Below are 24197 nucleotides of genomic sequence, written 5' to 3'. Positions count from 1 at the left end.
CACATGTGCTTTTCACAGACTCTCGTAAAATGTGCATACAAAAAACCGCGAAACATTGCAATTGGCGAGTTACCATTTGTATCAGCGTCTCGTGTGCAGAGTATCGGTAACGAACACACAGAAATTGCAATTGTCAACAGTCTTATCGTATAATTAGAACGCTCATTGCTTCTTTTTTAAAATCAAAATTTACACTCCTTATCATAAGGCATAATATCTCTGTTTCAGCCACTCAAAAAAAAATTCATTTTTTTTCTAAAGTGTGAGAGAGAGAGAGAGAGAGAGAGAGAGAGAGAGAGAGAGTGAGAGAAAGGCGCAATGAGTCTGTGGCGTAGTGTGACGGTCATGCACTTGATGTAAAAAAGCAACAAAGCAAGCAGTAGCGCACGTCGTCATAGTCGACACACTAAACTCTCCACGATGGGAGGAAGACGAAGCGATGCAGTGCATATACAGATTGCCACTAGCTGAAGCGAGATAGAGAGAAAGAGCGAGGAGTAAAGCGATTGGTGATTCGGCCCATGTGTGCGGACAACGTCGGGCTCTCTATGCCATATTTATTTTCTCCCACACAGAGAGCGGAGCGAGAGTTCGTCCGCGAACGAGCGAGAGCGCAGCGCCAGTCGGGTGGGCTGGGGATCAGTCAGAAGTAGCGAGAGCGAGGAGCAGCGACGAGGTGTAGTAGGAGCGTTCAGCGGCAACGTTTTCGTGTGCGAGTGAGTGTGTGTTCTCGAACAGCGCGGAGAGCTCGCACAGGAAGATCATCGCCGACGGCGATGCAGCCGCAACATCACCAGCTTCCCAATTGTCAAATGCTTGCGCACTTCTTCGACGACGTACTGCTGATTGCCCACCGCCGGAGGTATCGTTACACACATATAGCTTGCAAACACACAGGCATACACTCGATTACATAGGCATACCCCAAGGATCGACGCCCCCTCGCGCGTTTCGACCGTGGGTATGTATGTGTGTGTGTGTGTGCACCAGTGAGCTTGTGTGCGAGTGTACGCGCGTGTGTGTATGTATGTCTGTGCGAGAAAGAGCGAGAGAGAGAGAGTGTGTACTCTATTTTCGTCGTGCTGGCGTGTTACTGCTCTCTGTACTTTTTATTTACTAGCGCGTCTCTGTCTCCCTGCTTGCAGTCTGCACATATTTATTTGTGAGCGGCACACAGAGCTGCTGCTGGTGCCCAGCCTTTCGTACGTGAGGTTACGTAAGCAGGCCTTAGACTGGACAGCCCAGAGAGATAAGCTAGGCAGTATTGGTTTTGGCCTTGGCAGCTCACGGTACTGCGGATGCTTATTTATGTAAGGCACTTCGCCAGGGGGGTCAGGCTAGACAATGCTCTCTCGACTCTCTCAAGAGAGACCGGAGAGAAATTTACGGGATTACAATTTGCCATAGGGAATACCGTGCTTTATAAATATTGGAATTAATCGCATAAGGAATGTGTTTCGAAAAAATAGTCAAGTGATAGTGTGCCACACGAGTGTGAAAGAGAGAAAGGAAGGAAAAAATCTATGGACTCGTCGTTAGTCATCGGTTAGAAAAATTGAAAAAGTGATATCGTGATATGCGCAAGAGTCTGTGTGTGTGTGTGTGTATCTACGTGCGTGTGTGTGTGTGCTTTGCTTTCAGTGCTTCAACACCACCATCACATTTAGATTTATGATTGTGAAATTAGTATAGGAACTTGTTGAAAGTTAATTTTGTAAATGAAGTATCTGGGTTTCTTAGAAAGAATGATCAAAAGACACTTTTTCTTGTTCTTGCCTGTATCTTGTTCTGCCAGTGAACCATTCTATTTTCATATTCTGCTAAAATTAAATAAAACTAGAGACATTTTGCTTTTCATCTAGCTTCCTTCGTACTCATGACAAAGAATCAGATATACGTTATAGTTTTTGATGACTAGCAGTTATTTTTAGATGGCCATTCACTAAGATTTCGTACATACCTTTCAATAATTCAAAATAGACAGCTCTGTCTTGACTTGGGTATTTTCAGATATTTGGAAGTACATCAAGTCTGTAATTTGGATTTGTTATTTTAAACAAAAAATTTGAAGTTTACTTTTTCTATTTTTTAGAATCCCGTGTGAGGTCTATTGTGCGAGCAACAAAATATTATTTGTGATTGAATATTTATTAAAAAGATAAATAAAGGTTGGTGTTTTTTCTGTTGTGTTTTAGAATTTTTATAAGTCAGTGATGAAGCCGTATTCTAGAATCATATACAAAGATGACAGAAGTATCATTGAAGGAGCGTGTTGAGGGTATATCCAACCCACCAATAATCATGGCAGGTACTATTCATCACTACAATAATCCACCACCTGACATCATGCCTAAGGGACTAGCAATCAATGGTAATTATTAATTGAATTTGGATTAATTTGTATTATCCATGCATGATAAAATTATTTATGTTAATGTGGTATGTCAAATTCTACAGAAATAACTCACTGATTATCAAAATTTTTTTTAATAATAACCTCAGAGTCACTGAATTTCATAATTTATTTTATTGCAAATAGGTGTGGTGTCAAGGCTGCGGCAGTTAGAAGCCCTGTTTGTAGGTGGGCCAGTTCAGGGTGGAAGGATGGGCCACACATTTTCTATTGAGACGCTCATTGACATTTTATTAGTTTTGTACGACGAATGCTGCAACTCATCTCTACGACGCGAAAAGACTGTTTCGGATTTCATCGAGTTCGGTGAGTTTTGTTAATGTTACGCCAATTAGTTTGACTTCTTTTAACGTCTTTCCGGCTGTAGTAAACATGTTGTTGTATATCGAAAGTTTGAGACTTTTATATAAATAGGTTGATGTTAAAAAGTATCCAGTGGATAAAACGAATTATTAAAAGAATGGTTGCCGAAAAAACTTCAAAATCGATATTTTTTGCTCTTAATTGCTAACAGATTTTATTCAACGTAGTATTAATTTTAATCGTGTTAATTAATTAACTTTGATGTAGATAAAAGAACTGATCTTTTTTCTTAAGAAGAGACGTTGATACGATTTATAACGTTGATTTCAGAAAAATTACGGAAGCTTCGTTACCGTTATTTACATAAATTTGCGTACTCGAGTGTAAGGCAAGTGGAACGTATAGTGAATGAGCATGCAAAATAAGTAATGACTATAAATAGTTGTAATTTTGAACGAAGACTATAAAATTTTGAAATTTCCAGAAATTTTCCTGGCAAATTCTTAAAATAATTCGATAACAAACTCTTCTTAATTTTCGAATAGTTTAACAATTTTGGTTATCCAAAAATAATCAATATTTTCGAATAACCAAGTTATGAATATAACTTTCGTTATGTGTGTGTCCGCGCGCGCGCGCGTGTGTGTGTGTGTCTGTGTGTATTTATATTTGTACGCATGTATATATGTATATATAAAATAAAGGAAAAAAATGCGTAATCGAAGTTCGAAAAAATATCAGAACACTCAGTCAGTCATAATGTATTTCTGGATAAACAATACAGATATACGTTAGCTTTGTCTCCTAGAAAACCGTTCAATTGGCAATAATTCGTGCACGGTTAACTGAAATCAAGAGCGTTACTAAAGTTGCACAATGTAAAACGCAAGCAACTCGCGATGCAAACAGTACGCAAACGCATCGACAAACGAAAATAAAACAGCAAATAATAACTTACAGAAATAACATTGTTTTTTCTATTTTCAGTGAAACCCGTGGCAACATGCATAAAGAGTCTACAGCTGGCACGAGAAGATTTTGAGATAGTGAAAGTAATCGGTCGAGGAGCTTTCGGTGAAGTGTGCGTCGTAAGGATGCGCGGCTCCGAGAAAGTATTTGCGATGAAAATACTTAACAAATGGGAAATGCTGAAGAGAGCGGAGACGGCGTGCTTCCGTGAAGAGAGAGATGTACTCGTCTACGGCGATCGTAGGTGGATCACCAACCTTCACTATGCCTTTCAGGATGACAATAATCTGGTGAGTTATTTCTTTTTCCAAAATAATGTCCATTAAAACAGATGCGAGACTTATCACTTTCTCCGTGCGTGACGTGATTAATTGATACTTAAATTAATGTGTAAAATAATAGGTTCATTTCGTATTCAAAAAAATCAAAATGCTCTAAATTGATAATTCAATCACAGTCGCTAGTAAAGGAAGAAAAGTTACATTGTCATGAGCATATCATTGAAAATATGGAAAGTTACGGTCATATAAAGTATGGCTCGTAATTCATGGTTTATTTCTGTTTTTGTTTTCTAAAGTACCTGGTGATGGATTACTACTGCGGTGGTGACTTGTTAACTTTACTCAGCAAGTTCGAAGATAGGCTGCCCGAGGATATGGCACGCTTCTACATTGCTGAGATGGTGCTTGCTATTGGCTCAATTCACGACTTGCGCTACGTTCACAGGGATATCAAGCCTGACAACGTGCTACTCGACGCCAATGGCCATATTCGACTCGCCGACTTTGGCTCTTGCCTTAAACTCTTTGAAGACGGTACCGTGCAGAGCAACGTTGCCGTTGGCACACCCGATTATATTTCTCCCGAAATTCTTAGAGTAAGCGACGCGTTAATTATTCTCCTATCAATTCTGTGAAAGAAAATAAACTGGAGTTTTTGTCCTTTTATTTTAGGCGATGGAAGATGGACAAGGAAGATACGGTCCCGAGTGCGATTGGTGGTCCTTAGGAGTGTGTATGTATGAAATGCTTTACGGCGAGACTCCATTCTATGCCGAATCTCTAGTCGAAACATATAGCAAAATTATGAATCATAAGGTATGAGCTCATCTATAAGTTAAGCGTTTGTTACTTAATATATTCTCATTGAATGTTTGAATAATTGACGTTTTGTTTTTTTATCGCTTGATAGAATTGCTTTGACTTCCCCACGGACGATTGTTATGAAGTTTCCGAAGAGGCTAAAGACCTCATGCGAAAGCTTATTTGCAGTTCTGATTTTAGATTAGGACAAAATGGAATTGATGATTTTAAGGTATGTTACATAGTTTGAGTATAACATTCTTAATTATTTTTAATGTTATGTTTAATATTTGAAGAAACATCCCTGGTTCGAAGGAGTCAGTTGGGACATTATAAGGGATAGTACAGCACCTTACATTCCCGAAGTTTCCTCGCCAACAGATACGTCCAACTTCGACGTAGACGATAATGACGTTCGAAGTTCCGATGCGGTGCCTCCGGCAGCTAATTCTGCATTTTCAGCCTTACATCTTCCATTCGTTGGTTTTAGTTTTACGCAAGGAAGGTTAGTTCACTTGATTAATGTTTCTTTATCTACGTGAACAATGTTTCAATTGCAAATTGATATGCACACTTATTTGTTCTTTAGTTACATTTCCGACTTGAGCACATTCTCATCGCAATCTCAAAAAGACAAAAACCTGAAGATGCTTGAAGAAGAGAATGCACAGTTGGCACAAACAATTGCTGAGCTAAAAAATCAGTTGACCGCTAGTCATACGTCGCCGACTACTGTATCACCAGATTCGAACAATGCAACGAGAAAACTCCAAGATGAAATCAATACGCTTACAAAAAGAAATTGTGGTACGTAGCATTGCATTCTCAGTTCTTTTATTTATAACCAGATATTCTAATTTGCTATATATAACTCGGTAACTATTTCGATAAGAATTCAAATGTTTATTTTGAAACACTATAATTAACTTCTAAAAATATACATGAACTTTAAAATATCAATATACTAATACAATTATTCTTTAATAGAATTAGAATCTCAGTTGAAATCTTTGGAGGTGCCTAGGGAATTGCGCCCGATCGATAGCGGCGACATGGCAAAAATACGCGAACTTGAAAAGTTGGTGCGTACTTTACGTCTCGAAAAAGATGAAGCAATAAAGGACAAGCTTGACGCTCTGGAAAGGTTGAAGCTACAGGAAAAAGAGCTAAAAGATGCTTTAACGCAAAGAAAATTGGCTATGGAAGAATATACGGAAGTTACGGACAAACTATCAGAGCTACGCCAACAAAAACAAAAGCTTTCTCGTCAAGTACGTGACAAGGAAGAAGAACTTGAAGTGGTCATGCAGAAGGTAGATAGTTTGCGCCATGACATTCGCAAAGCCGAGAAGCTCCGTCGAGAACTGGAGGGTCGCATCGAAGAAGCCATGGCCGAAACGAGCAAAGAACGTAAATTGCGCGAGAGAAGCGAAGAGTACTGTAAACAAATGCAAGAGGAAACAGAAAAAATTAGGCAACGGCAAAGCAGCAATGATACAAGCACGAATCACGCACTTGCTACCCAAGAAATCAATCGTCTAAAGTCGGAAGTAGAAAATCTCGAGGTGCAATATAACGAGAATCTTAATCAACAACAGAGTCGTTTCAACTTAGAGATTCGTGGGCTGCAAGAACAGCTACTCGAGGCTGAGACGAGACGTGAGTTACTTGAACGCGAAGTGCAGTTGACGAAGGAAAAGCTTGAGAACGCGAGGTTGGAAAATCTCACGGATAGCGAAGAGACGATCAACGAATTGAATCGTAGACATGAGCGCGAAAAAATGATGATCATCGAAGAAAATAAGAAACTCATGCTTGAACTGAACTCTGTTACGGATAGTGTTAACAGGATACAAAGCGAGAGGCGTCAACTCGAAGATGAATACGAAGAACTTAGAAATAAGAAGGAGGCTATTGCGCAGTGGGAGGCTCAGATCACCGAGATTATTCAGTGGGTATCCGATGAAAAAGATGCAAGAGGCTATTTACAGGTGAAACTTGTTTTCCATTATACAGAATTATATTCCTCGATTAATAATAAAAAAAAAGGCTAAGATAATTATTATTTTTCAAGGCTCTGGCGACAAAAATGACTGAGGAGCTCGAATTCTTGAAACACACGGGAGGTCCTGGTGGTGTTGGAGGTGGCTCGACTATCACAGACAAAAACTGGCGTAACAGACGGTCGCAGAAACTTGACAAGATGGAGCTGCTTAATTTACAGAGTTCATTGCAAAGTGAAATCCAAGCGAAGCAAGCGATTTCGGAAGAACTGACGAAGACGCGTTCGGATCTTATTGCGGCACAAAAGTAAGCGCAGAGTTATAAAAACTCACATATTAGTTTGGATAATAGCTAATGACGCAAATGCATGTCATTTAGGGAACTACGTGATTTCCGTCAACGATTGGACTCGATGTCGCACGAGATGAAGCGCAAGGAGATTCAAATAAAAGATCTGCAAAGCCGGCTAGATTCCGGCGACGGCTGTAAGTACCAAGCAATTGCAAGTAGTAGCGGCGATGAAACTCCTTCCATCATAGTTCAAGCCCAATCTTACGGAAAAATCATGTCCATAGTAGTTGTACAGGTTGCAATTATTCACGCTGTTTTTGTAGTATGTAAAAACTATAATCTGTGCCATGGGTTGTTTAGAAACTTATTGTAGACACTCTTTCTTACTTTGCACTTTTTTTATATTTTTTAATTTTCTCTTACATCCTTCTTTCCGGTCTTTCTTCTATTCTAATATTTTTCACAGATGGTTGTCGATCACCAACTGTGCTTGGCAAATACCTATACGAATTTTACCTTAATGAACCAGTTTTCCATCACTGTATTGTGTAGTAATCTTGCACTTTATATTACACGGAGAATACACTTGTTCTTCCGCTCACCGTCTTATCGTTATTGTATGCGTTTAAGGGAAGGCGGAAGTTTCGCAAATTGATTGCTCAATTGGCTGCTATTTTTTTTATAAATTATTAAACCAAGTATTATTCAAAAATGTAACTTTTGACTTCCCTTAAAATGATAACTCTTTAACTTTTCTTTTTATTTTTTTACTTTCGTAACGTAAAAATCGCGCATGTGTACATCTTTTTACTGCTTCTATATATCTATCTGTGATAAGACTGAATTAATAAAATTTCTTTTATAAAAACAACCACAACTTCATCTTTAAGAACTTTTCTAGCTATTTTACGAAGACTCTTTGGTAGGCATATGCCGTTGAGTATCAGTTGAGTATCATCACCTTAACGAATCATACGTCATCATCTCACTCACTAAAAAAAAGAATTTGTAAAGGAAAAAAGAAAACAACAAGTGAACGTTGATTTATAGGGTCAAGCATGTACATTTAAGAGATGGACGCCCGACATGCACATTCCATTCCGAATCCGAATAATTAGCGTTGTATATCGTTGTATTCATGGAGCAACAGAGCAAAGTATGTGAGGTTGCAATCGTCAAAATTTATTTTGTAATATAATCTTTAAAAAGGAAAATTGCTCAGACTTTTGTCGCTTGACTAATTGGCTATAAAAGAGTAATTTGAAGCGTGTTGTAATTTCTAGAAGTTTCGTAAATCGTGCAGGGTATATTTCAATTTAACCAGCTTGCCTATTTACGGTTAATCAACTTCATCCTTCGTTGATTAATGCTAAATAATAATTCCACTAAAAAAGTACAATGACGCATCCACTAAAAAAGTACAATGAAAACAGACGTATACTCGATGGACAGTAATCGCGTGCTGCTGAAACGAATACTCGTCACCATCACCATCATCGCCATGCGAGAGTATCCCCCCGAAAAAAGCAAAAACCAACGAAATGAATAAAAAAATGCCCATGAAAGAGAGTGTGATGTACGCGTAGGGGAAAAATGGAAGCTGAGAGAGAAAGAGCGAAAGAAGCCTGCTGCCGACCGACTCTGAAAAGCAAAGAACGATAAAGCGGTATTTGCGTTGTGCCATTCTGATGTTTCTAGACTGCAAAGTGCCTCTATTTATCGGCGTAACCGGCTGCGTCTGGGGCCTCTTGTTGCTCATCATCAAACTGTATTTGTGACAGTCGCCGCCATCATCGGCAAACAGCTACAACCACCAGCATCATCATCATCATCATCATCATCATCAGTACAGCAACGTCAGCAGCAGCAGCATCGTCGGGAGCAGCGACCAAGACGCGTCCTCGTCGTCCAAGGCCGAGTCGCAACTGTAATGCGTCACACACATCCATTAGCTAGGCTTGCTCTTGTTGATGATGCCGCCGCCGCTGCCGCAACCGTCGCCAAAGCTACCACTCATATGGGCCGATGCCCCGGTAATTGATCGTGATGGTATCATCCCCGGCTGTGGTGATATCTCCTATGTGTCTCTGTTTCGCTCACTTTCGCATTTCGGGTGATCCAGTGTCAGCCTGTGAATAACAAAGAGTTTTATTTTCATTTTTTGTTCTGTTCGTACGCGTTCCCTCTTACTTTTGTCGCGTTGTTCGAACAACTCGACAGATTTTAGATATTGCAAAAATTGCGTGACAGTTTTAATTTTGTTTGTATTTCTCGAAGTTTTTATTTTTCTCATTTACGCGAGTCCGAGAAAAACTAATAATATTTTGTTCGAATTATAAAAAATCACAGGTTGACGAGAGCAGAGACATACATCTCAGTTATAGTAGAGAATGAAAAAAAAAATGAAAGAAGAAAAAAAGCATTTTTTGGTGCAGCGCTATGTTTTCAGTACACCGAACCCCAAATGAACACGAGCCGCTCTCGCATCTCGTGCGATACAATTCGTATAACGACCTTAATGAATAAAAATACCGTACTATAAATTTGCCTTGCCAATATAAACACACGACATGTGAAGCATCCTTAAAGTTGCGTGGATTTTCTTGGGGAGAGTTGTTTGCGATGACTTGCGCTCGTGTGTGTGTGCTGCATGCAAGTTTGCGACTGCGTGTGGAAATTTTCGCTTGACCACTAATCATCGCGATGTACCAAAGCACTCGCGCGTAATTACTGAAACATAGCTCTGTCGAAGATAATTGATTGACTCCATTGACTCTCGAGCTCGCTCTCTTGTTATTACTTGCAAAGCACAGTTGCGACGTGCGTATACAAATACACCGGCACTGATAAGACCCACAGATTACGGGAAAATGCGTTGGGTGCAGTGTTGTTCTTCGTTAGACAATGTAGGATGCTGTGCTTCCCACATGACAGAACCAGAATACTCTCTCTTTCTCCGAGTGAGAGTGTGATGTTTGCGTTAGCGCCATAGTTGCGACGACAATCGAAGGATATATTTTTTTTACTTTTGAGCAGAGTGATGACCCATGTGCCTATATCATGTATAACTCTCTCTTCTTTGACTGCCTCTTTTTTTTTTTCTCTTACAGTCCACAATAAGGACTTTTTTATTTGTTTCTTTCTGCCTAACAGCGACTTTGTGAGATGCGCGCTACAAAAGACAAGTCAACGTGGTCGTATTTATTAATGTGAGTGATTTGTGAATTTTTCAGTTCTGGAACGACCAACCTCGCAAATGTCGTATCTCGAGCACTTTCTCAAAGAGACCGCGAGTAACGCCCGACACGGCAGCGTCGACAGCGTCGAGGGTGATATTGAGGACAACCGAGCACCGAGCATCACCAGCAGCAAGAGCAACCTATCCGAACTTAGCATCGTAAGTATCATTTTATTTCTAACAATCAAGATTCGTTACCTTCAAAGCAAAGATGCTAAAATGTCCCGAACATTTGCAGGATCCAACTTCTCCACTGTCCCATGAGCTGCTGAACAAGTCGTCAGCAATATCGCAGAGCCACGTGACGGCGAATCTTCAACCAAAGCCAAAGGCCCATCAGTTCCTCGTACGCACCTTCTCTCAGCCGACCAAATGCAATCACTGCACTTCCCTCATGGTTGGTGTGATCAGGCAGGGTGTCGTCTGTGAGGTCTGCGGCTTTGCTTGCCACGTACAGTGCTGTGAGAAAGTGCCCTCCGTCTGTCCTGTTCCTCATGATCAAAGTGAGTAGCTCGCATATCAGCTTTTTTCTTACTGCACGTGTAACTTTATATTCATTTGCTTTTAACCTCGTTTCAGCGAAACGACCGCTAGGAATTGATCCAACACGCGGAATCGGTACGGCATATGAAGGTTACGTCAAAGTACCTAAGATGGGTGGTGTGAAAAAGGGTTGGGTGCGCCAATTCGTGGTAGTGTGCGACTTCAAGTTGTTCCTCTACGACCTATCCGACCGGAACTCCATGCCATCGGTCTACGTGTCCCAGGTACTCGACATGCGCGACGAAGAGTTTAGCGTCAGTTCTGTACGCGACTCCGATGTCATTCATGCCACCAAAAAGGATATTCCTTGTATATTTAGGGTGAGTGTGCCAATATGTTAGTGTGTGCTTTTTTTAATGATACAAATTGATAGATCTTTAAGAAGATACCGTAAATGAATGTTTCTTGCTTTACTAATATTATCAACTTATCAATTTTAATTATTAAGACAGTACGGTATCTTCTTGTATTGATAATATAATTATACTGATGAGTTTGTTTATTAATTCGTAACAGAGCAACAACAAAATAATAAAAATAAAACAGCCAAATAACGCTACGAGTGATGATAATTAAGTTATCTTGTTTAATTAAATATCTAAAAATTAAATAACGTCCGATTAATTTTGTAAAAATTAACGCTTAAGGGTACACTACACAAAATGTTCAATTTTCATTATATTAATAAACGTTTTTTTCGAGTTCATCAAAGATTCTATTGCAGTATTTTGAAATCTTATTTTACGAAAATTTTACAATTTCGATTAAAAAACATAGTGTAGTTTACCTTTGAAAGTAATCGCTCTTATAAAATGATTTGTATACTAGATAACAACATCTTTGTTGGAACCACCTGGTTTGCGGAATCACACGTTAATGCTTGCCGATACCGAGAGTGAAAAAGCTAAATGGGTAGTGGCCTTGAGCGAACTACATCGAATATTGAAAAGGAATAATCTCCCTAGTAATACTGTAATTATCTTATTTGTTTTTAATACCATGTTTAATATTGAATAACCGAATACCATTAATCTATTAAATCAATAACATGAATCTTGTTTCTCTTATTAACGAAGGTATTCCGCGCGAAAGAGTTGCTGGACAACACACTGTCCCTTATTGTCGTTAAAAACGTATTGTCAGGATCTATCATTGATCCAGATCGTCTAGTCATTGGCACCGAAGAAGGCCTGTTTTGTTTAGATTTAGATCGTAGTGGTAAGTATTTTCTCGAAAGCTATATTTTTTCTCATTGCTTGTTTTGTTCTGATCGAATGGCTTGTTCAATTGACTCGTAGAAATCGCAAGAGTTGGCGAGGGTAAGAAGATATATCAGCTGGAATACGTAACGGAAGAGCAGTTGATAGTCGTACTTAGTGGTAAGCAACGGCACGTACGTCTTGTGCCGGTTCGAGCCTTGGATGGCGACGAGGTTGAGTGGATTAAAGTCGCAGAGACCAAGGGATGCATCACGCTTACTACAGGAAAAATGCGCAAAGATCCTAATATTTATTGCCTATGTGTGGCTATTAAGAAACAGGTTAGGCATTATTTAATAATGAACCATCAATTTAGAATTACTTTAATTTAATATTATGTGATTCTTTTTCGTTTTAGAATGCTTCGCAAGTTATAATATACGAAATAACGCGGACAAAAGCTCGGCACAAACGCATACGTGAACTAATGTTGCCCTGCCATGCACAAACGTTGCAAGTCTTAGGAGAAGGGCGCCTTTGCGTTGGGTATCCATCAGGATTCTCAATATACAGTATTTTAGGAGACCACCATCCAATATGTCCGTAACTTAATAATGATTATTGCAAATACTTATATATAAATTATATAATTTATTGATTTTTTCTTTAACTATCACAGCTTTGGTTCATCCAGAAAATGCACTCTTGAACTTGCTAACTTTCAATGCTCTCGATGCGTTCAGGTGTATTGAATTGAAAAAGTCCGGAGAATATCTGCTAGCATTTTATTCTTTAGCTGTATACGTAGATAGTCAGGGCAGAAAAAGTCGTGATAGAGAAATCATGTACACCGCGTATCCTAATGCAGTCAGTAAGTATAATCATTTTTATTTATAGCTACCAAATTATTTTTACAATAAAATCAGAAACTTAATGAATCCTCTTCACAGGTTACTGTGAAGGCTATTTATTGGTGTACACCGATACGCACATTGATGTATTTGACTGCGAGAATGGTGAATGGTTCCAAACACTTAACGTGAAGAAAGCCAAACCACTAAATACGACGGGATCGCTTACAACATGTATCATTAACGATATGCCACATGTTATTTATTTGAGCAAAATGCAACAACGTAAATATTTTTCTTTCCTAAATATAAATGTATGAAAATGAGTATCATAAATTTTTTTCCGATTTCAGGGGAAGTATTGAATCTGGGATCATTAGATCAAAGTGGCAGATCAATGTCAAGACCTCGAAGAAGATTCTCGCTGCGCGAGAATAATCGTGCTATTCGCCCAACTGATCGTCGTTCTAAAATGATATCTGCTCCGACTAATTTTAATCACATTACCCATATGGGCCCTGGAAATGGTATTCAAGTAAGTATTATAATCATAAATTCATCTATATGTAAAACCTTATATTGCATGGGTTCCATACTTAATATTCTTTTTCAATCATAGGTTCAAAGATTATTAGACTTGCCAACGACTCTGGAAACAGCCGATCAACAATACTTAGGATCACATTCTAGCCAACATATTTACAGCAACACACAACGAGTACGTAATTTCTGATTAACCATTTTTCATAGAAAATCTAATATTGTGTTATAAGAATGAATTATTGCAGCTTTACAGTGTACCAGTACAGCCTCCAAACAAGCCAGCACCACTGCCGCCCAGGCATCCGCCTTCTGATACCCGACGACTGAGTTCACATATGCCTAGAAATTCTGGTTTCTCGCCTCACAACGGTATATTTATAACTTAATTTATAATTTCCAAAGTAAATACGCTCCAATGTATCAACGCCGTTTACCGTTTATCAGGTTCAACATCGTCTTCAAGAAGAGGACCAGCCCCACCACGACCAACTGCTACACCGCCGTCGTTGCCACGTACTCCCGTGGATCAAGTTGACTCAGAGTCGTCCTCTATACACATGCGCTCGCATACGCCCCATTCTCTAGGCAGCATTGCTTCGTTACAAGATAAGGTAAGAAATCATATGTAATTCTAGTCTTGATTAACTTTATTTAACGACGTATAAACGCGTAGAAGTTTCTAATTTCACCTTGTCAAAGTATCTGTTACCAACTATATTTTTGAATAATCCACATCCTACTCACGCACACACATACACACATACGCGTACGCAAAATTAAAACCTTCTGATCGATCGATATTTCAAACAATAGGAGCACGTATCGGGAGGCAGTCCGCGACACTCGATAGCCTCCAACAACAGCTCAAATCCATCGACGCCACCCAGCCCTGCGCATGACCATGGATCATCATCTTACGATTCCTAAAAAAACACTATATAGCATGAGACCCTGCCCTCCATGAAAGAAACATTTTATGTATGCATGCGTACATAGAGAGAAAAAAGGAAATCAAGTGAACTCAATGTTTGTAGCCGTTGGTAACATTTTCCTCGAGGATTATATGCGTTATATACACAAGAACCGTTTTACCCGACGAAGTTACCATAAGAATTTTTTGAACTTATATGTACAGTCTTGATACAGATTTTTAATTAGAGAACACGATTACAGAAGAAGAGAAAGAGATGTAATGTTGTAGTAGCTACATATACGCGCGTGCGACCGAGATTTTTATTATATTGCCTATGTGTGTATGTGTATATATATATATATATATATATATATATATACACACATATATATACACGGTACCCAAGCAGTTACACGGCTTTTTTCTCAAATTCGTAGGGGCAACAACGCGAGGATTATACAAATATTATATATACATACACTTGTAGCAGCGTAACATTTTTTCTATAATCTTTTGACAAGTGAATATTATAATTATTATAAAAATTTAAAAAAGTATCGTGAGACTGGCTTCGCTCACCCGCAAACATAGCGGCATTTTCTTTTTGTAAATTTTATTGTTTCATTTCTGCTCGCTAATTAATTATTGCGTTCATCATGGATGAAGATGGCAAGAGTGTAAAGAAAGAAAAAAAGCAACTAAGGTATGCATAGTATAAAAATACATTGCGCTGTCTATCACCTTAAAGATTATTTTTTTCTACTTTTAGTGCATTATATAGAAATAGATTATATATATACCAGACGTACCGATGGAAAATCATGAAGATTTTTCATGTTTAATGCAGATAGTATTATTTACCTTATAAATAGTTTTTCTCCGAGCTTTAGATAATGACAATGGTTGCAATGATCAATTCTATAATTTTTTTATTTCTTATTCTCTTCTTTGGCGCTCGAATGTAAAGTTTTTAATTATACGTATAAGAGAGTAAATTTTAAAGATTTATTGTCTGTCTCGAGAATGAATTGTATATAAGCTTATATTTATTAAGGGATTGCGGAATATTAATAGATGCAAATATTGTATTAATATTAATTGTCATTACCTCCTCCTCGTTTTTTCAAATAATTTATTTTTACTTTACTTGCGTGTGCTCTATGTAAGAACGAGGACTTATTAATCATTGAGAATCTGATATATTTATGAAATGAAACGAGGGTGAAAATGTAGGGAAAATCTCTGTCAAATTACTTAGCAATAAACAAAAAAAAATTACTTAATCTATTCAGCAAGATATGAAAGAATAAATTAGTCCAAGACGGCCGATAATGTATTTTAATCGACGTCGACGAAGTTTCGATGACGAGTATTGTTCATGATGTGCATGATTGACAAACTTTTCTGTTTTTATAGATACAAAATAAGTATAAATAACCAACTTTTTGGTCGTAACGCTGGTCCAAATTTATTAAGAATAATAATCTCGCATACGTCGTATGTATTATACAAATATATTTTTAGTTTACACATTGTGCAATGTTTACTATGAAAATTCATGCGGGATATACATGACATAAGAGATTTCATCATATAGAAATTATGCTATTTTCATTGTTTCTCTTCTTTCCGCGCAATGAAAGAAATACACAAGTGATAAGATTGCATAATCATTTTTTAAATTGTCTACGATTTTTGTAACCAAGGAAATTTAAAATCCATGTATGTTCAGAAACAAGCGGTTATCAAACACAGGCACTTTAATTATTGTGTGATCATTTAGGATAAGCTTCTTATAGACTATAGATTTTAAAAAGAAAAAAATGACTAATGCGACAAGAAAATTATGAAAATTTATTGGTAATTTAATTACCAACATTCTGCCTGTGTTCTAAAGTACTTTTAAGTTATTTATACCGGCTTTTTGTCTAGTTTTTTATACACAAAAACCTTACCAAAACATGTACGTTTGGTATAATAAACAGAAGGATGTTTTATCGTGTACATATTTGTTGCCTTATTTTTTATATGTACTATTTCTAAAAAATGTTTTTCTTTTCAATAAGCTACATACGACGTAGAAAATTATGAATAATGTAAAGAAAAAATTTTGATGTAAACTGGGAAACGAAGAAAGAAGTAGTATACTGTATTAGCCATCGGCATTAATTAAGCATAATAAATAAAGAAACAAAGGTTTAAAAGTAACTATTCACAAATTATTATTGGTTATATGCGTATATGATATATTAGCAAACTCGAAATAAGAATGTCACTTTATCGAGTACTCGCCCTCGAGTACTAGCCGATCTATCTTCCATAATAATTGTTACTACATGAAAGGGTTCTAAAAATCAAAAAAAGCATATTAACACGTGTCATAGAAAAAAATTGTTATCGCAGTGTATCGCGTCAATATACTGAAAAGTCAATATATTGCTTAACTAACGGAAACATATAAACATGCGGTTTACACGGAAAAAACAAAAAAAAACGTTTATCCTTCTGGTGATTTATAAACTAAAGGAAAAAGAATAAAAAGGGAATAAACAAATCACTTTTTGTACAAATTTTAGTACCTTGTAATAACTTTTAGAAACTTTGTATACTTTTTATACATAAGTGCGTTTTAGACGTATTATCGTTTAATGACCTTCGGGATATCGTCCTTGTCTGTGTCTCAGGAGAAGGTAGATAGGCGAACAAGTTACATTACTTCATTTTATTAGATTCTCTTTCCCCCTCCGAAGATACGATGTTGCAGAATACTTATATGATAATAATTATTTATGATTCACTGTAAAAACTAGTACACATAATATATTATTGTAATAATTTCTTATCTCCCCTTACGTTTCACAATCAAGCTGCACATACACGAGTGTCATTTCGATGATTTTCTCTTGCGCTTCGAAAATCATTTGTTTACCTTACAATACTATACTCAGAAACTTGTGCTTTTATTATATATTATTTTACATCCCTCCGTTTTTTTTTGTATAAATTTCTAGTAGTTTTATTATCCTATAGACTTACCTTATTGATTAATGCAATAAAACAACAATAGAATACGAGATATAAAAAAAGTTTTATTTATGATAACCCGTGCATTGTTGGCGTGTATATTTATTAAAAGAATTTCAAAGGACTTATTTCCAAAGTAAGCGAACAGCAAAAGGAAAAAGACACGTAAGAGAAACGTTATAGTCAATCAGGTCAATTTTGCATTTATTACAACTGAAAAATTGAATCGACAATGAGCGCGTGTAATGTTTTCAATAATATATATTATTTAATTTTACCGTAGACCGATGATACGCTTTCGAAATGTCGCAGTACGACAGAAAAAAAATCTACATAGAGCTTCATTTATAATGTCTTGTAATCGCATTTGCAAGAACTGTAACAATGTATCTGAACTGATTATAAAGAAAATTAGCTGGAATAATAAAAAACAGAGTTGATTTCTCTTAAATTCGACTGTGATTTCATTTCATTACCTACATACTTTTTCCACATCCGATCATCTAAAAATCATGGATCAATTGGTAGGAACGGTCAATATAATAAAAGTATACTTTAAATTTAATAAAAAACTCATGCCTTATACTTTATTTCATCATCACTCGTCGAATGCAAATATATGCATTTATACAATGCAGTAAGAAAACAAAAGTTCAGATAAATATATATCATATAGTACTCAGTTAGTCGCTAAAATCTGATTTTTCTTTCCTGTGCGTGCGTATAGTGAGAAACTGAAACCGAAACGTTCATACTGAATCAAAATTTGTTACATCACTAATTGAATTTTGTTCATTTTGTTTGTTAATACTGAGCATAAGTTGCAACATTATGAAGGCAGATAACTAACTTTTATATTGAACATTAATTGCTTTAACTATGATTTTAACAATTTTTCTATTTATTTAATTTATGTTTACTTAAAAGTTTCAACGTAAATTCACTTACATATTTATGTATCTCAGGATTGAGATTCTAAAGAAGCGACGAAAAATACTACATATTTATGTGAAGAAAGTAAGAAATTAGAGTATAAAAATTCATCCCTTCGACGAGTCTAATTCTGTGTTCTATTAATATATTTTCCAACGTTCGAGAACAACGAACAGTACGTACATAGCTGTGTGTAAGTGCAATAAATTGTACTTCGCTCGACAAGTCAACAATGACATTATCGGCATCTCATATCTGTGCTCTAGAGTTAAAAGCAAAGTAAGCGTATAATTCATTCATCGTTGGCTTTTCTGTTTGTTTTCTATATAAAATTACAAATTAAATTGGTCAATAAAAGAGATGGATGTATATATATATAAAATAACACTTCGTGACTTGAGTCTTTCTAAAGCAATTTCATATAAAATTGCAGTTGCCTCGATTAGCATAAACGAATTCGGAGCAAGAAAAAGAAATCGACTTTGGCATTTCCTAAGTATATATCTTTTCTCGAGCGGTAAATAACAAGCGTTGAAGAAATATATAAATATAAGTACTTAGAAAATGCTGAACTTGAGTCGACTACTCGGTGACATGATTGTACTTAATATACATTACTAAGCTTTTCCCCCTCCCTCTCTCATAACAATTATAGCATCACCAACGACATATTACTTCTTTTTTATTATAATTTCGCCTCGCATAACTTTGGTTATATGAACTATGTAGAACGATAAGTAAAAAAATGTCCATTTACCTACACATTTCTCGATAGTAATTATTCTAAAATAATATTCTAAATGCGAGTCATCATGCAACAGGAGTAGCGTTAGTGCTGTGGTAAATTGATAATCAATGTAGTGGCAGCTATCGCGACACTGAGACATGCACTTTGTAATTAATTTTTCAAATCGATCGATACGACAGGATGGGCAATTATAGTTAACGTACATAGAAACATTGAATCTCATATATGATGGTGTTACAGTAATTTTGCCAAGCAATTATTGAAGGTTTCATCACAGAATTTTTTCTACAGTACTTTTGTTTACCAAAAATAATTCTGCTGTAGGAAATTAAGTTGAGAATATTGATTTTTTTACACGTACTGCAATTTTTTCAATTTATAGAAAACCATGGTCAACACTGAAATTCATTTATTTACATTCAAAGTCGAATAAAGAATTAGGATTCATAAATATTTGTACGTATTTATACGTATTTATAAGTAAAAAATTACGGAAGTATAAACAAATAAGTAGATTGGTAACGTTATCTTACAAATCTGAATTATTTATACCTATTTGTGAATTAGGACTCGACAGTATCGTATTGGCAATTGCACGTTCATGTTGTCTGGTAAGTAAACTGGTTTTTTTTTGTTTTTTTTAATCAGTCTCTTTATAAAAATTTGATTTTTTAGGCAACACTTTTTATTTTTCATAAATCGCTACTCATTAACTGTTATAACTGTGAAATTGCATATTTCCAACGAATTGATTGCAATATTTATAAATTCATATATGTATATATTTATATCCTTTACTCGCTTCATTGTCTAAATGTATAAGAGTAACGTTACAAGGAAGGCAAATTTCTCTAAATTTTACTCATAAATCACTCACTCGTAATTTAAGATCTCTAATGCCTTCTCGAACTGTTGGCGTTTTTCTTTTATTTATATACGTAAAAAAAATCAAATGGCAGTAAGTTACTTATTTTTTTGTTGTATTATTCGATTTCCCTCTTTAACTGTTTGTTAAACATTCAAGGACCTCAATCAATAATACGCGACACTGGCTTTAATAAAAAACTACATAAACACTGCACTAGCGACTAAATTATCAATTAAGCCATACACATACAAACAACGAGAGACAAATTAATCAAATATTTTTACATTTAAATGCACATATAAAATTTGAGCCTGACAACAAATGGGTAAAATTAATTCGTACACCGTAATAAACGCGTATATTTTATAAACAACGCAATCTAACCGGTGATAGGTAGTAACTTACTGCCACTTGTATAGCCACTTTACATACATTCACTCAAAAGCTCTGATCCCTGCTGGCAGAAGCTTGAGCCGTCGCGTCGTCATCATCGCCACCTTGGTAGCGTCGATGACGCTGCTCCTGATATTATAATGACGTATTTGATGGCGATGTACTCTCGTGATTGCTTACTGTACTCAATGAATGCTGCAAGGCTACTGGTGTTAGCCATGCTTTTGGCAGACAACGCTGTAGGAACGGTACGCACGAGCTGAAGTAGGCAAGGCGATTTACCCAAGCTGGAATTTCTTGGTTGCATAGAATCTGTAAAGTGATATTACTTTAGTACATAAATTTTCTTTTTTCTCACGTGTTAAAGATCTGCGGTAAATATACATTGATAAATTGGCCGCTAAAGTGATTGCAGTTCTTGTTCATTAAGTGGTAACGATCGCCTCTGAAATCTTTGCCCAACTCGTTGATTATTCGAGCCACGTCTTCCTCGGTAAAGTCCGTGTAGCCAATGTGAATTGATTGTCTGCAAACCATCAGAAAAACAAAACCATTAAGAATAAACTCAAAAAATTCGGTTTCTCACATACTCACCTGTAATTCTTACTTACCTAAATCTAAATTGTTCTCCTAATTCTTCAGCAGTTCTTGGAAGTATCTCAAATATCCCAGTCATTGGAAGTGCATGGCCCCCATATGCATATTCTATAATTACAATTATTAATGACTACACTTAAAGTTACTGATGTTTTATCAAAATTTGTAATCACACAATTGTCAAATACAAGAATTCAATTACTTTACTGTTAATTTTACTTTATTTTCAGAATACAATTAAAACAATAAGAATTCGTGAGAACATGAATGATTCATCAATTTCAATGTAGTCAGCTATGACTCATACATAGTAAATCTTCTAACCCTCCAATAAGAAAAAACTGTTTTAAATTAAATTGATTTGTGTCCCACTGCAAAAAGTAGTTGATTAGTAAAATTAAGATAATATCAAATAAACATACCAGTTCCATAAATTTCAACACCAGAGTGGAAAACTCCTAATCCCATTGGAGTTGTATACTCATTGATCCAATACTGAAATAAGATTAGAACTTACTAAAAGAAATTTTTAATAACAAATTATGAATTTATCATAATAAATTATGAATGTATCATAATAAATTATAAATATATGTAATAAAATTGAGTATTTTTACCATATCATAAACATTGAGTGTGATAGGTTCACGTGCCATTCTGGGAAGTAACTCTTCACTCTCTTGAGTATAACCAAGGCAGCTAGGAAACGACAAGTTACAGCCAAGACCTGACGAAAACATTATAGAAATGTTTGCACAGCAAAAAAGAAGCTGCGTCTATCTACTAATCCAGTGCACCTAATGAGCAAATATAAATATTCTAAATACACTACAAGTATTTACTTCTATATATAGCGTTAGTAATATTCATGAATGAAGCTATAAAAACGGATTACAGAAAAAAATTTTATTTCATTTCAAGTTAAATATCTGATTTAATTAATACTTGGTATTTATCTAATTGATGCATAAAGGCATATCAGATTCATTACTATTCTTTCATAACAATTCTTTCATACTCATTGCTTATTATTTCTAAGATTTGATAGGTCATGCTACATATGTATGTCTATAGGACTGATAAAAGGTACAAAGTATTAATTTTAATCATATTAAGGTATGAGGGCCACTAGATTTGAAAAAAATGTATAGAAAACATCATTTTCAGTATATCAAATTCCGTAATTAGTAATTGGAGCAATTTTTATTTTGAAAATGGTTTATTATATGTTTATTTGAATGTGTTTTATTTATCAGTATTAACTCATACAATCGATAAATTGAGCTTGTTCAATGATAAATCTACTTTTGAAAAAAGAACATTGACTGTTTTTATGAAGTTACAGAAAGAAATACAGTACGTAATGCATCAATTACAAAAAGCTCATCACAGCTGTTATTCAAATTATTGTTTTGAATATTCAAAATGCTATGAAACAGCAAAGCAAGTTTTAAGCACCACTGTATGAGCAACAATGGCAAAGAATGAACAATAAAAAAATTACCTTTTTCAAGTTTTAAGCAAGCATTCCAGCAATGATCATTCTTTAAGCACTAGAAAGTCTGTCAATAATGAGACAATTAAGCACATGCACAGTCAGAGCAGCACGAGATTGGAAATTTATCTCGAGACAAATGTAGATACTAAACGAAGAGAACACGCTGATGCAGCTAAGAAACAATCATGTTCCCAGAGAAGACAGCACAAACGGGAACTGCCAGCTCGTCGTTGGTCGTTATTTTAAAAATAATCTAAACAAATTTCTCCCCAGCACGAGTCCACGCAACACAAAGGCAACTTTCTTCCACGCACTATTCTACGCGCGAATTTACACAACCACAATAATGATGCGTGGATTCGGATATACTCCCGAATGTAAGAAACACGACAATGGGAGAGAAAACGTTGCTTGCGGGATACGACTGTCCACATAAACTGCAATCGCCAACTGCTGCTGCCAGTGCTGCTCTACTGCTGCGAGCTGCCTTACTAAAACTATGTATACCTATACGAGAAAAAACATATCTCTGCGAACAGCGATGCTAGCGCTACGAGTTAAACGCGATAAGCAAAGAAAACTGTCACCATGAGGTTACTTAACAACTCCAATATCGTAAACAAAGCAGTCGACGCTTCTGCTCCGTTTTGTTGGGGCTTGTTAATTTCTCCGCTGTTGACGTTTGTTTATACGGCTATTGGTACAGTGAAATAGTGATAGTTATCGTATTTGAGCTAAAAAGTAAATGCACAATTCTACTTAGAATTTTTCAAGCATTTCAAATTAATTTTAGATTTTTTTTGGTGTTGATAAGTTAAATTAATTAAATAACATGCGCATTGTTTTTCATGATACAACTAGAAATACTTTACAGTTTTGTTAGAACAGTGAAAGTTTAAGTTTAGAAAAACGAATTACCAACTTATTTGTTTAGTTAATCTAGTAATATTACTTAAAATGCAATAGCCATAACAATGTTACATATTTAATACAAACTATAACATTTACTTTTTTGTAATTTAAAAAATGTAAGAAGTAGTAAATATTTATTTCAGTTTTTCGTTTCTCAGATTACAAGCAAACTAATTCAGAAAAATGATTAAGATGCCAAATTGGCTAAATAAGCCGACATTTTCTCCAAAAAAAACACCAACAAGAAAGGCAACAATATCACTAGCTAGTAAAGACTTAAGCCCAAAAAGGATTGAAAAAGAGCTTGGTCCTAATATTGGAGAAATTCGAATTTGCCTTGGAGATCAACAAGCTGTATTTGATGGAGGATTATGGGTTCCTGGTAAAACATTTTTTCTTTCTTTGTTTTTTATTACCTTAGATACCTTAGATAATTTAAAAAATATATAATATTTAGAGTCGGGTAAAGCCGGTGGCACATACAAGGAAAATGAGAAACTAAAAAAGGAAGTGAAAAGGCTAGAAGAAGAGAATCATCTCTTGAAAATAAAATTTGAAGTTGTATTAGATATGGTAATTAATAAATAATTTTACAAATATACTTACGAAATGTACGAATCAATGTTGAACAAAAAAACTAATACACTAGCTTACAGAATATAATAAGTATTTATTCTTCTAGTTGACACAAGCAACGGCAGAGGCGAATCTGAACAGAGAGGAATTGGAAAAGTTACGGAGTAAACTGTATACGGGCAAACGAGTGACAACCGGTTTTAATTAAAAAATATATACCAGAGTCGATAATTCTATGATGATTGTTCATATCAAAAAAATTTAATTTTAGAATTAGTTCTCTTTTCTTTATATCACAA

General features: G+C 35.8%; 3 protein-coding genes across 12 annotated transcripts; 2 read left to right on the top strand and 1 right to left on the bottom strand.

The window, feature by feature from the left end:
• The first annotated feature begins 560 nt into the window (after window positions 1-560).
• LOC131673429 (serine/threonine-protein kinase Genghis Khan) lies at window positions 561-14688 on the top strand. 5 transcript variants are annotated; one of them, XM_058951407.1, is made up of 27 exons: window positions 561-862; window positions 2196-2371; window positions 2540-2719; window positions 3704-3975; window positions 4263-4562; window positions 4639-4782; window positions 4877-4999; window positions 5064-5272; window positions 5357-5574; window positions 5755-6758; window positions 6842-7077; window positions 7150-7256; window positions 8844-9095; window positions 10296-10459; window positions 10539-10803; window positions 10880-11163; window positions 11672-11815; window positions 11920-12061; window positions 12142-12383; window positions 12461-12641; window positions 12722-12913; window positions 12993-13178; window positions 13247-13428; window positions 13513-13611; window positions 13682-13805; window positions 13881-14047; window positions 14250-14688. In XM_058951407.1, exons 2-27 carry the CDS (start codon window positions 2245-2247, stop codon window positions 14361-14363), a joined length of 5658 nt encoding a protein of 1885 aa, XP_058807390.1. In that variant the 5' UTR covers window positions 561-862; window positions 2196-2244; the 3' UTR covers window positions 14364-14688. The 5 variants fall into 5 exon arrangements, with proteins under 5 accessions (XP_058807390.1, XP_058807392.1, XP_058807394.1 ...); XM_058951409.1 differs by having other exon boundaries at window positions 561-961; XM_058951410.1 differs by lacking the exon at window positions 561-862 and adding an exon at window positions 1102-1289.
• Window positions 14689-14794: 106 nt separating this feature from the next.
• LOC131673431 (deubiquitinase DESI2) lies at window positions 14795-22882 on the bottom strand. 4 transcript variants are annotated; one of them, XM_058951420.1, is made up of 6 exons: window positions 22417-22882; window positions 21530-21709; window positions 21335-21407; window positions 20927-21020; window positions 20700-20841; window positions 14795-20627 (listed from the first exon to the last, which is right to left on the bottom strand). In XM_058951420.1, exons 2-6 carry the CDS (start codon window positions 21650-21652, stop codon window positions 20451-20453), a joined length of 609 nt encoding a protein of 202 aa, XP_058807403.1. In that variant the 5' UTR covers window positions 21653-21709; window positions 22417-22882; the 3' UTR covers window positions 14795-20450. The 4 variants fall into 4 exon arrangements, with proteins under 4 accessions (XP_058807403.1, XP_058807405.1, XP_058807404.1 ...); XM_058951422.1 differs by having other exon boundaries at window positions 21530-21639; XM_058951421.1 differs by having other exon boundaries at window positions 22562-22882.
• Window positions 22883-23015: 133 nt separating this feature from the next.
• Window positions 23016-24135, top strand: LOC131673414 (protein chibby homolog 1). 3 transcript variants are annotated; one of them, XM_058951378.1, is made up of 4 exons: window positions 23016-23110; window positions 23481-23704; window positions 23780-23895; window positions 24005-24135. In XM_058951378.1, exons 2-4 carry the CDS (start codon window positions 23506-23508, stop codon window positions 24104-24106), a joined length of 417 nt encoding a protein of 138 aa, XP_058807361.1. In that variant the 5' UTR covers window positions 23016-23110; window positions 23481-23505; the 3' UTR covers window positions 24107-24135. The 3 variants fall into 3 exon arrangements, with proteins under 3 accessions (XP_058807361.1, XP_058807360.1, XP_058807362.1); XM_058951377.1 differs by having other exon boundaries at window positions 23025-23151; XM_058951379.1 differs by having other exon boundaries at window positions 23095-23151; window positions 23466-23704.
• The last annotated feature ends 62 nt before the right edge of the window (window positions 24136-24197 follow it).

Source organism: Phymastichus coffea, unplaced genomic scaffold, assembly GCF_024137745.1.
Source record: "Phymastichus coffea isolate CEN01 unplaced genomic scaffold, Cenicafe_Pcof_1.1 PCOF00177, whole genome shotgun sequence".
Classification (NCBI taxonomy): domain Eukaryota; kingdom Metazoa; phylum Arthropoda; class Insecta; order Hymenoptera; family Eulophidae; genus Phymastichus; species Phymastichus coffea.
Note: the sequence above shows the minus strand (reverse complement) of the source record. Positions and strands in the feature narration are given on the sequence as shown.

Bases quoted from the DNA above. Each gene is read 5' to 3' on its own strand.
- LOC131673414 (XM_058951378.1), top strand. From the start codon at position 23,506: ATGATTAAGATGCCAAATTGGCTAAATAAGCCGACATTTTCTCCAAAA. The intron at 23,705-23,779 runs GTAAAACATTTT...TATAATATTTAG, and splicing joins TGGAGGATTATGGGTTCCTG to AGTCGGGTAAAGCCGGTGGC. The intron at 23,896-24,004 runs GTAATTAATAAA...TTATTCTTCTAG, and splicing joins TTGAAGTTGTATTAGATATG to TTGACACAAGCAACGGCAGA.
- LOC131673429 (XM_058951407.1), top strand. From the start codon at position 2,245: ATGACAGAAGTATCATTGAAGGAGCGTGTTGAGGGTATATCCAACCCA. The intron at 5,000-5,063 runs GTATGTTACATA...TAATATTTGAAG, and splicing joins ATGGAATTGATGATTTTAAG to AAACATCCCTGGTTCGAAGG. The intron at 5,273-5,356 runs GTTAGTTCACTT...TTTGTTCTTTAG, and splicing joins TTTAGTTTTACGCAAGGAAG to TTACATTTCCGACTTGAGCA.
- LOC131673431 (XM_058951420.1), bottom strand. From the start codon at position 21,652: ATGTTTTCGTCAGGTCTTGGCTGTAACTTGTCGTTTCCTAGCTGCCTT. The intron at 21,021-21,334 runs GTATGTTTATTT...TTGTAATTATAG, and splicing joins TGTTGAAATTTATGGAACTG to AATATGCATATGGGGGCCAT. The intron at 20,842-20,926 runs GTAAGTAAGAAT...GATGGTTTGCAG, and splicing joins GGAGAACAATTTAGATTTAG to ACAATCAATTCACATTGGCT.